The sequence below is a fragment of the Hippopotamus amphibius genome, chromosome 12 (assembly GCF_030028045.1).
Source record: "Hippopotamus amphibius kiboko isolate mHipAmp2 chromosome 12, mHipAmp2.hap2, whole genome shotgun sequence".
NCBI classification, from domain to species: Eukaryota; Metazoa; Chordata; class Mammalia; order Artiodactyla; family Hippopotamidae; genus Hippopotamus; species Hippopotamus amphibius.
Genome location: NC_080197.1, coordinates 77503915 through 77516103, shown reverse-complemented (window position 1 = coordinate 77516103; position 12189 = coordinate 77503915). Strand labels below are relative to the sequence as shown.

Here is a 12189-nt window from a genome sequence, read left to right as displayed (position 1 = left end):
TTGATACTACTATTTCTGTTTCCTTAGCGTCTCAGCTGTAAGTGTCCTTTTCCTTGCCTTGGGTTTTTTTTTTGCGTTATTCTGTGACCAGCAGAGGTTCCTTTATTGTTCGTCTGTAAGCCTCGGTGTGTGGGGAGGGAGAGGGTGCAATAGTGGCTCCTTCTCCTGGGAGGGAGTGAGCAGTGGCGCACTGTTGCTTCAGTCAGGCTTGGAGGTGCCTGTTGCAGAGGGCGCTGGTGGCTCAGGCGTACACAGAAAGTCTTAGAGTTGGGCCTCTCTCGGGGTTTTTTCTTTTTGATGCTGGTTTTTTTTTTTTTTTTTTTTTTTTTTTTTTTTCTCTCGGCAGCCTCCCTGCTGCTGGCGTTGCAAGGAGTTTTAATCTAGCCCCGCCCGAGCACCTGAGGGTGCTTGTTATCCCTGAGCGCCTTATGTGGCCCCACAGGGCGTCTCTCCGCTGCCTGTTGCAGAGGCGCAGAAAGAGAGAGAGAGGCTATGCGCGCGGCTCCTCCCCCCCGCCCGCGAGCCTGCAGCCTCCAGCCGCCATCATGGCCGGGCAGCTCTCAGGGATCGGCACTCCTCTCCGCGGACCTCCTCCCTCCTGTCCTCTCAGTCCGTCACCCTACCGGCAACAATGTTTCTCCCCCTGAACCAGCTCTCCGGTTCCCACGCTCCCGCTCCTGGACCCTCCGTTCAGCCGCGGATCGATGTCTCGGTCCGGGAACGCTGAGCTGCGGACCCTCCGTATGTTTCTCACTCGATCTCTGTTCTTTTAATGGTTGCCTTTAAATCTTTACCATTTGTACCCAATAAAGTGTAAGATAAATATCCCCTCTCCCGAAAAATACAAAGAAGTATGTGCTATTGTTTAGTATCTCAGTCCTTTTCTAAGCACTCAACATAGGCATTATTATTTAATTTGTTACTTAGTGTTTGTTTAGATGTACATCTGTATTTGCCAGTTTCTCTCCTCACCATGTCTTTTGCATCTCAGATTTTCATTCCTGAAACACCTTCTTTGAAAAGTCCTCTCTTGTAAATCGGTTGGTAGTAAAGATAGTTTCAGTCAATTCTATTCCAGACAATTCTCTTTTTATCCTTGTCAATCTTTTTTAGTCCAAACAGTGCTAGACTCACAGTTCTCTTAGCTCTTGGAAGCTCTTCCTCTGCTGTTTTTTTGGCTTCCGTTGTTCCTGTTCAGAAGTCTTCTCTCAGCCAAATGGTGTCCCACAGTGGGTATCTTTCTCTGTAACTGCTTTTAAAGTCTTTGTGTTTTATTTTGGTATTCTGTAGTTTCTCTTACTAAATCTAGGAAGGTTTTGGTTTTTTTTTGTAAATAATGTGTCTTTCTTGGTGTACATCGTGTTTCCTTTATCTGTAGTTTTGTCTTCCCTCATTGTGTTCTCCATTTTCTCTCTTCTCTTTCTGGAGTTCCCACTGGATGTACTTAGAATCCTCTCTGTGTCTCTGACACATCCGAGATGTGCTCCATCTCCTTGTGTCTGTGCCGGGGAACAGCTTCAGCCCTCCCTTCAGGTTCATGAAGCTTCTTGGCTTTATTAATCTCCTTTTATCCACTGAGGGTTTGTTTTGTCTTTTGCCCTTCTCAGCAATTCCATTTTTCACTGTTAAGAGACCTGTCTGGTTCTTTTAGAAAGCCATCTGGTTTTTGATGTCTTGTCACTTATTTTTTGTGATTCAGTTTATAGTCTCTGTTTGCTGATTTCCATGTCTGAAGTGTTAGCGGTTCCAAATCTGTTCCAAGTTGTTTCTGCGGACTCTCATTCACCACGGATTATTTTCCTGTGTGTCGAGTCATTGGCCGAACTGCTATTTTCTCTAAATTAGTAGAAGACTTGTCAGCCTTTACTGAGAATGACTCGCAATACTGAACGTTTCTGAATTCGAGCAATGGACATAAAGAAGGAAAACTTTTTGGGGGGTGATTCGACCACCCAAAGGCAGCAGCTGAGCTGAGAATGGCAGGTTGGAGGCAGTGTTAATAAAACCTGTGCCGGAGTGATGGGCGGTGTGAGGGGGAGAGCCCAGGACAGCCTCATCATCGCCCAGCTCCCGCCAGGCAAACATTCTTCTGGGAAATGCTTGAATACCTCAGCCTTTACAGGATCTTAGCGTAATTTTGCTTGCTTTCAGTTCTCGTTCTCTGAAAAGTTATGTGGAAAAGTACCCAAGGAAATCTTTTAATAAAATATAGATAGATACTCTTTATATTCTCTTAGGTGTGATTTTTATTTGTATCCCTTATGTATATATTTTGAATGTTATTGTTCCTTCTCTTAATACCACAGGGCAAGGAATAGATGAACCTCTTTCAGAAACTGGATTTAAACAAGCAGCTGCTGCTGGTGTGTTTCTTAATAATGTGACGTTTACTCATGTTTTCTCCAGTGACCTCACGAGGGCAAAGCAGGTAAGTGTAGAGTCAGGGTTGAGGCTGATGACTGAAAAGTCTCAGTAGTTTTAGCCTCGAAAAATTTGCTGTCAGTGTCTGTAGGGAATTAAATCACACACAGACGTCACCCCCAACCCTCCTCTCCCTGACAGAACTTACTTCTTTTCCTTTGGTTTTACTTTTGTGCTTTATTTTACTTTGGTAATTTTTAAATTAGAGTAGCTTGGGGAAAATGTCTAACAAAAGGCCTATAAAAAGGCAAAGAAGGTGTCGTGAGAAAGAGCCAGCAGAAACACCACAGCGGTTTAACCACAGAGATGTTAGATTTTAGAATCCAGATACAGTTTGAGGAACAGCTATATTACTCTAAAGAAATAAAAGATGTGTGAAATATCTTTAGGGAACAGATTATTGTAAAAATGATCCTAGAGACTTAAAAAAAGAACCAAATCAACTTCTAAAAGCTCAGTGGCAGGAGACTTTTGTGACAACTGTGGGGAAATAACAGGGTTGGAATGTAGCCTACCCCATAAATAAGTAGAACACAGGACAAAATCTGTGAGACACCTGTTCTCAGACATTGTACTCCAGGTGGTGTGGGCTGTGATCCCCAAATAAAGTGAAACAAGGCAGGTGAGCCCTCGGTTGTTGTGATTTTCCGGCTGAAGCAACTCCCAGACTCTGGCAGAAGAAGCCAGATAGAGGCCAGTGGTCTCACTGAGTTGGGGGACAAAGCTTGGCATCTGGGGAGTTGAAGTAACTAAAATGCGTGGGGCAGAGTGCTGCACAGACAGGGGGCGCTCTGCATATGTGCAGGGGACCCTGTGAGTCTTCGGTGGACGGTTCATCTGCACACGTGTGGCTGAAACTGCACGAGGACAGAAAGCACAACTTCGGGAGGGTGGGGGAACACTTCCTGGGGGGTGGTCATCCACTCCATTCCTGAGGCTTACATGGGGTGGGGAGTCAGAGTGCCCACCAGCACAAGTGGAGGCTTTGCTGAATACAGAGAGCATATCACACCTTAATAGTGAGACTAAACTGTCCTCAGAGGAACATAATGAGAGAGGTAGGAGACAGCAGAACCAAGTTCATCTTCTAGAGATGAAAAATGCAGTATTCTGAAATGAAGATTTCACAGCGTGGCATCAACAGTAGTTAGACACTGTAGAAGAAGAGGTCAGGGAACATGAAGGTGTGGAAATGGAACATTCCGAAATTAACTGTGGAGAGAAAAAGACTGAAAAAAGGAAGAATGAAGAGTCTCAGTGAATATACATGTAGTTGATATCTCAAGAGGGAAGAAATAATGACTCAAAAGTCTCCAAATACACACCCAGTGAAAATAATTTCAAAAATTAAGGTGAAATAAGAACTTTTTCTTTCAAGCACAAATTGAGGGACCACGCTTATATATCAGTTGTTTTTGGTTAGTTTTTTTGGTCAATTGGATTTTGACAAAGGTGCCAAGATAATTCCACAAGCCACACGGCATGACAAAAAGCAAAACAAACAAACAAAAACAACTCAGAAGTAGAAGAGCTGGGTCATATGGTAGTTTTATTCTTAATTTTTTGAGGAATCTCCATACTGTTTTCCATAGTGGCTGCACCAATTTACAGTCCAACAGTGCACAAGGGTTCCTTTTTCTCTATATCCTCTCCTGTGTTTCTTATCTCTTGTCTTTGTGACAGTAGCCATTCCAACAGATGTGAGGTGATAGCTTATGTAGTTTTAATTTGCATTTCTGTAATAGCAATGTTGAACATCTTTTCATGTGCTTATTGGCCATCTCTGTGTCTTTGGAAAATGTCTATTCAGATGCTCTCCCATTTTTTAATGGGGTTGTTTGGGTTTTTGTTGTTGTTGACTTGTATGAGTTCTTTATACAGTTGACCTTTGAACAATGTGGGGCTCAGGGGCACTGACCCTCCTTGAAGTCAAAAATCTGCGTGTAACTTTGCAGTCAGCCCTGTGTATCCACGGTTCCACATCTGAGAATCATGTAGTACTATAGTATGTATTTATTTATAAAAGTCCATGTATACATGAACCTGTGAAGTTCAAATCCATGTTTAAGGATCACCTGTATATTTTGGACATTAATCCCTTAGATATATGATTTGCAATTATCTTCTATCATTAGGTTGCTTTTTAGTTTTGATGATGGTTTCCTTTGCTGTGCAGAAGCTTTTTAGTTTAATGTAGTCCCACTTATTTATTTTTGCTTTTCTCTCCCTTATCTTTAGAGTCAGATCTATTAAAACATTGCAAATACTAATATCAGTGAAGTTACTGCCCTGAAGTTACTTGCCTGTGTTTTCTTCTAGGATTTTTATGGTTTCAGATCTTACATTCAAGTCTTTAATCCATTTTGGGTTAATTTTTGTGTATGGTGTAAGATAGTAGCTTAGTCTCTTCCTTTGCATGTAGCTACTCAGTTTTCTCAGCACCGTTTGCTGAAAAGACTGTCCTTTCTCCATTGTATGTTCTTTGCTCCTTTGTTGTAAATTAATTGTCTGTATATACGTGGGTATATTTCTGGGCTCTCTATTCTGTTCCATTTATCTATATGTCTGTTTTTGTGACAGTACCATACTGTTTTGATTACTGTAGCTCTATAGCATAGTTTGAAATCAGGGAGTGTGATTCCTCCAGCTTTGTTTTTTCTTAAGATTGCTTTGGCTATTTGGAATCTTTTGAGATTCTATACAAATTTTAGAATCATTTGTTCTAGTTCTGTGAAATAGTGCCACTGGAATTTTGATAGGGATTGCATTGAATCTAGATTGCTTTGGGTAGTATGGACATTTTAACAATATTAGTTCTTCCAGTCCATGAACACAGAATATCTTTGCATTTATTTGTGTCTTCAGTTTTTTTTTTTTTTTTTTTTTTTTTTCATCTGTGTCTTATAGTGTTCAGTGTACAGGTTTCACCTCCTTGGTTAAATTTACTCCTAGGTATTTTATTCTTGTTGATGCAATCATAAATGGGATTATTTTCTTAATTTCTCTTTCTGATAGTTCACTAATTAGTGTATAGAAACACCACAGATTTCTGTATTTGATTTTGTATCCTGTGATGTTACTGAATTCATTTATTAGTTCTAACAGTCTTTTGGGGGAGTATTTAGGATTTTATGCATATGGTGTCATGTCTTCTGCAAACAGTGACAGTTTTACTTCTTCCTTTCCAATTTGTATGCCTTTAATTTCTCTTTCTTGCCTAATTGCTGTGACTAAGACTTCTAAAACTATGTTGAATAAAAGTGTAATGGTGGGCATCCTTGTCTTGTTCCTGATCTTAGAGGAAAACCTTTCAGCTTTTCAGTGTTGAGTATGATGTTAACGGTGGCCTTGTCATATATAGCCTTTGTTATGTTGAGGTATGTTCCTTCTATACCCACTTTGTTGAGAGTTGGTTTTTTTTTTATCATAAATGGGTGTTGAATTTGTCAAATGCTTTTTCTGCAGCTATTGGAATGATCATGTGATTTTTATCCTTCAGTTTGTAAATATGGTGTATCATGTTAATTGATTGTATATGTTGAACCATCCTTGCATCCCTGGAATAAATCCCACTTGATCATGGTTTATGGTCCTTTAAATGTATTGTTGGATTCAGTTTACTAATATCTTGTTTAGGATTTTTGCATCTTATGTTCATTGGTGATATTCTTTTTGTGATATCCTTGTCTGTTTTTGGTATCAAGGTAATTCTGGGTTCATAAAATGTGTTTGCAAGGTTTCCCTCCTCTTCAGTTTTCAGGAAGATTTCAAGAAGGCTAGGTATTAAATCTTAGAATGTTTTGTAGCATTTCAGATGGCTAGCGAAGCCATCTGGTCCTGGGATTTTGTTTGTTGGAAGATTTCAGATTACTGATGCAGTCTCCTTACTAGTAATCGGTCTATTCATATATTCTGTTTCTTCATGATTTAGTCTTGAAATCATTGAGATTTCTAGGAATTTATCCATTTCTTCTAGGTTGTCCAATTTGTTGGCATATAATTGTTTGTAGTAGTCTCTTACAATCCTTTGTATTTCTGTGTTATCAGTTGGAACCTCTCTTCTTTCATCTCTGATTTTATTTATTTGAGTCCTCTCTCTTTTTTCTTTGTTAGTCTAGCTGTGGGTTTGTTGATTTTGTTTATCTTTTCAAAGAACCAGCCCTTATTTTCATTGATATTTTTCCTATTATTTTTAGTCTCTATTGTGTTTATTTCCACTCTGATCTTTATTATTTCCTTTCATCTACTAATTTGGGGCTTTCTTCTTTTTTTTTTTCCTTGTTCCTTTAGGTGTAAAGTTAGATTATTTGGGGTTTTTCTTATTTCATAAGATAGGCCTGTATTGCTATGAACTAACTTCTCTCAGAACTTCTTTTTGCTGCATCCCATAGATTTTGGTATGTCATATTTCTGTTTTCATTTGTCTCTAGGTGTTTCTTGATTTCTCCGGTGATTTCTTCGACGATCCATTGGTTGTTCAATAGCATGTTGTTTCATCTCCACATTTTTGTGGTTTTTCCTGTTTTTTTCTTGTGCTTGATTTCTAGTTTCATACAATTGTGGTCAGAGAAGGTGCTTGGTATGATTTCAGTATTTGTGAATTTATTGAGACTTGTTTTGTGACCTAATATGTGATCTATTCTGGAGAATGTTCCATGTGCATTTAAGAATGATATTCTGTTGCTTTTGTTTGGAGTGTTCTGTTTATATCTATTAAGTGCATCTGGTATAATGTGTTATTTAAGGCTGATGTTACTGATTTTCTGTCTGGATGACCTACCTATTTGTGTAAATGGGGTGCTAAAGTCCCCTACTATTATTGTATTGCTTTCAATTTCTCCCTTTAAGTCTGCTAATATTTGTTCTATATATCTTGGTGCTCCTGTGTTGGGTGAAAATACATTTATAAAGTTATATCTTCTTGCTGGATTGGCCCCTCTATCATATAATGCCTTCTTTGTCTTTTATTACAGTCTTTGTTTTAAAGTCTATTTTGTCTAATATGAGTGTAGCCACTCCAGCTTTCTTTTCATTTCCATTTGCATGGAATATATTTCTCCATACTTTTAGTCTGTATATGTCCTGTGTTCTGAAGTGAATCACTTGTGGGCAGCCTATAAATGGCTCTTTTTTTTTTAATCTATTCAACCACTCTTTATCTTTGATTGGCATATTTTGTCCAATTACATTTAAAGTAATTATTGATAGGTATGCTAGTAAAATAACCCTTATCTTACATAGTTTTCCCAAATATTTCCTAGTCACTGTCCCACAATTTACTGCCCCTAGCCCAAGCCCCCCTTTTTTTATCTTGTCACATCCCCACAATTTATTGTTCTTTTGTGTTCAAAGGTTTATAAGCTTTGGGGCTTAATGGCTTCTTCGGGTTTTCATTTTCCTTCTGAAGACTTCTGTGTACATGTAAGAATATTAAAGTTTTATGCTTTTCTCCTCTTTAAAAAAAAAGTAATTATTGATAGGTGTGTACTTATTGCCATTTTGTTAATTGTTTTCTGGCTGTTTCTATAGTTTCTGTCTATTCCTTTCTTCTTTCTCTCTTCCTTTGTGGTTTGGTGGTTTTCTTTAGTGTTATGTTTAGATTCCTTTCTCATTTTCTTTTGTGTATTTAGTATAAGTTTTTTCTTTGTGACATCCCATGTAAGTAGTAGCCTGTTTTAAGTTGGTAGCAACTTAAATTTGAACACATTCCAAAACTTTAGCGTTTTACTCCTTCCCACCACATTTTACACTTTTTATGACACATTTTACATCTTTTTATTTTATGTATCCCTTAACTGATTATTGTAATTTTACTTCTGTCTTTCAGCCTTCATCTCTGTTTTATAAGTGATTGATCCACTACTTTTATTATATATTTACCTTTTCCAGTGAGATTTTTACTTTCATATATTTTATTATTAATTAGTGCTATTTCTTTTCAGCTTAAAGAAGTCCCCTTAATATTTCTTGTAGGGCTGATTTAGTGAGCTCCTTTAGCTTTTGTTTATCTGGGAAAATCTTAATCTCTCCTTCAATTCTGGATAACCTTTCTGGGTAGAAAATTCTTGGTTGGAATTTGCAGCACTTTGAATGTGTCATGCCACTCCCTTCTGGCCTGTAAGGTTTCTGCTGGAAAATCTGCTGTTAGCCTTAGGGGGTTTTCCTAGTCCTTGGGAGGAGGTGAGTTCAGGGTCTTCCTATACCACCATCCTGAATCCTCCCAGAATGATTATTTTTATGAGAAAAGAAGTAGTTGTCATTTGATTTGCAGACCGTGCATGGGATTTTGGAGAAGAACAAACTTTGCAAAGATATTACAGTAAAGTATGACTCAAGACTCCGAGAAAGGGTAAGTAACTTACTTACATATTGTTCTTTTACCATAAGACATCAATAAACCAACTTAGTTTAAAACGCCTTCCTGCTAACATGTGAAGAATCTACTGTGTGGCAGTTACTCTTACTTACTCTCATAAAGTATCTTATTTAATCATTAAAATCATAGGCAAGAGGCATCTTAAATTATAAAAGCAAGGTATACTTGTGAGAATTTAGTACAGAAGAGTTTAAAGTTAAAAATGAGGGATTTCCCCAGTGGCGCTAGTGGTTAAGAATCCGCCTGCCAATGCAGGGGACACGGATTTAAGCTCTGGTCCAGGAAGATCCCACATGCTGTGGAGTGACTAAGCCTGTGTGCCACAACTACTATGCCTGCGCTCTAGAGCCCGCAAGCCACAACTACTGAGCCTTTGTGCCACAACTGCTGAAGCCTAGAGCCCATGCTCCACAACAAGAGAAGCCACTGCAGTGAGAACCCCATGCACTGCAACAAAGAGTAGACGCTGCTCTCCGCAACTAGAGGAAGCCTGTGTGCAGCAACAATACCCAACGTAGCCAATACATAAATAAATAAATAAATAAACAAACAACTTATTTTTTTAAAAAAACCCACCACATTGTTAATGACCAAAAAAAAAAAGTTTAAAGTGAAAAGTTGCCTTCCCAGCCTCCCAATCCTACTCCCTAATTGTAAGCATGGATAGACTTTTTTTTACAGCAACTTTAAATACCAGAAATGAATCTTCCTGAAGCTGGGATTTAGCTACAACCATACAGCAATTCCAGATCTGAGTTTGGTCCCAGGTTTCCTCCTAGAGCAGCATTTTTAGGATGACCTGTAATACTGATGTGTAAGCTGGTTACTGTCCTGCCGGCCCTGTGAGTTCCTCTGCACCTGGAGAGAAACGTAACAGAATGGCTAGGGCATCTTTGAGCTTTTCATGACTTACACATGTTCAGCATATAGACTAGAGCTCCAGTATAAACACTCCCTGGAAAGGCACACTCTGTGCCCAGGAACCAACGTTCTAATGGTGTTAAAAACGTCCTGGGAATTCCCTGGCAAGCCAGTGGTTAGGACTCCACAACTTTCACTACCAAGGGCAGGGGTTCAATCCCTGGTTAGGGAACTAAGATCCCGCAAACCACACATTGCAGCCAAAAAAGAAAAAAAAAATTGCAGCCAAAACAAAACAGAACACCTATCCCCAAAACTAAGCTGAATAGATTAAAAAGTAAAAATGTCCTGAGTTCAGTGGAAAGCTACAGGACCCATCATCACCTATCAGAGAAAGCATTATAATCAGCTGGGCCATCCCTTCTCCATCTGTGCTCTCTCCCGAGTAACTTCATCCTCTCCTGGAATTTCAGTCCATGGGCTCTTCCCTGATCTGCATACACACATGGAGCTGCCCGTGGCCCAGCTGCCCCAGTGGCCACACCTGGCCAGTGGAAGCTGCTCTCCTCTCCCTGCGGCCCCTGCTCTACGCAGTGGCTGAAGCCCTTCCTCCTTGGCCCCTCACTGTCTCTCCCACCACACATCCTGTCTTCATCTCGTCCCCTCCTCCTCTGAGTAGTTGCTGGGTCCTTCATTTCTCTGCGAGCCCACCCCTGCTGCCCTCCTACTGCCGCTCATCATCCTCTGCTGCCTGGGTCACTGGGGCAGTAATTCTCCTGCTTTTTGTCTCACTCCCAGCTTTTCCAATCTGATCTGCATGCTGCACCCAGAGTAATCTTTGCAAATTTGGTTGCCACACCCCTGTATAAATGGGTTCACTGCTTCTCTCTTACCTTCGGGAGTTGTCGTAACTCTTGACGTGGCTCTCGGGAGCTGTGGGGTCTGATCTGTTGCCTCCTGCCTCTTCCCGGGTGCTCAGTGCCCGGGCTTAGCCGTCACGTTAGTGGGCATTGGCACCGTGCTGCCAGCATCCCACCTCTGTTCCAAGAGCCACAGGTGTGTTCATCTTCATAAGAACCCTGGTGCCAGGAAGATGTAAAAACCTCATTTCTTAATGCCCATTTTACAGAAGCAGAAACCAAGGCACACAGAGGTCAAGTCCAGGCCCAGGGTCCCAGAGCTCATTTGTGGCAGAGTTCAGATTTATATTGAGGCCTCTGGCCCTGGAGTCCGTGCTTTGGACCACTGGTCACGTGCTTCTCATGCCTTTTCTCGGAAATGCCCTAATACCCCATGCTCTGTGCTCACGAAACCTCTGCATTGGTCCTCTCCTCTGCCTGGAATGCTTGGTCCCAGGCCCGGCCAACTTCCACTCACCAGAGGCTTTGGCCCCCAGTAATTTCCCGAGTCCAGATTAGACATCTCTGCCATGTCTGTCTGTCTCTGGTACTTCCTTCCATCCATCACGGCACTTTTCCACTTGTATTTGGTTAGTACCTCCAGCACACCAGGGTCTCAGCAAGGGAGGGAGCTGTGTGGCACTCCTGTCCTCGCCTGCTAACTGCTCCAGCATAGAGTGTGGAGTATTTAACAAATGGATGTTTCCATTCTTGTGAAAACAAAGCAACTGATGGTTTTTAATGGCCATCTTTGTAACAGTTAGGTTGCTCTAGATATAGTTGAGAGTGTAAGAAATCGGACTTTCGAGGATTGGAAGAGCAGCTGGTAAAGTGCACATGTAATCTTATAAAAAAGTAATATTTCACTTGGACTTCTTATCTGATGGTGATGGTAGAATCTTTTGGCATCATCAGTGCAAACTGTAAGTAATGATTTGTCTCTTTCAATATTTTCATATGCAAATAATCCATTGTCATTGTAGGGAATTAAAACTAAGAACACTTGGGGAAAAAAATACAATTAAAATTTCTACCACACACAGACACTGAATATTTTGTGTGCGCTCCTGACTTTTTCATGTTTGTCTGTTCACTTATCTGTCTGTCTGATTGTGTTTGTATTTCTCGAAATGAAATCCTACTATATGCGTTGTTCTTTAACCAGCTTTTCTCAGGTACTGTGTTTTTCAGTGCCCATAAATGCACACCAATATGATCACATAATTAATGACTGTATTCATCCAAGATATTGACATTGCATCATTTGTTCAACCAAGCTACTACTGACCTAGTTTAGGACATCTAGGTTGTGACTAGATTTTTCCACTAATGTAAATAATGTTAAAATGTGAATATGTTTGTAGTTAATCCTTTGTACACATATCTAATACATTTCCTAGAAATGGAATTGCTGAGTGTGTCCTTTTTAAAAAGACTTTGGTACGTATTGCTACATTTCCTTCCAGAAAAGCTGTGCCAATTTATACTCCCATGAATGATCTAGGAGAGAGTTTTTCTCACATCAGCACCGGCTAGTAGTGGCCTCTGTGGTCTTCCGATTTAATGACTCACAAACGATGTCATTTTAGTTTTCACACTGTGGATTCCTAGTGAGGTAGATTTCCCATGTTT

The 12189-nt window shown here is 40.2% G+C and overlaps 1 protein-coding gene across 6 annotated transcripts in view; it reads left to right on the top strand.

Annotated features, from left to right (window-relative positions):
• TIGAR (TP53 induced glycolysis regulatory phosphatase) overlaps positions 1-12189 on the top strand; it is a 32488-nt gene that overhangs the window by 16460 nt on the left and 3839 nt on the right. For 3 of the 6 annotated variants that reach the window (XM_057703495.1, XM_057703497.1, XM_057703498.1), the window contains 3 exons: positions 2307-2428; positions 7774-7842; positions 8693-8770. In XM_057703495.1, the coding sequence (XP_057559478.1) occupies positions 2307-2428; positions 7774-7842; positions 8693-8770 (269 nt within the window). The remainder of the gene's footprint in view (positions 1-2306; positions 2429-7773; positions 7843-8692; positions 8771-12189) is intronic. The other 3 variants (XM_057703500.1, XM_057703494.1, XM_057703496.1) reach the window with 1 other exon arrangement.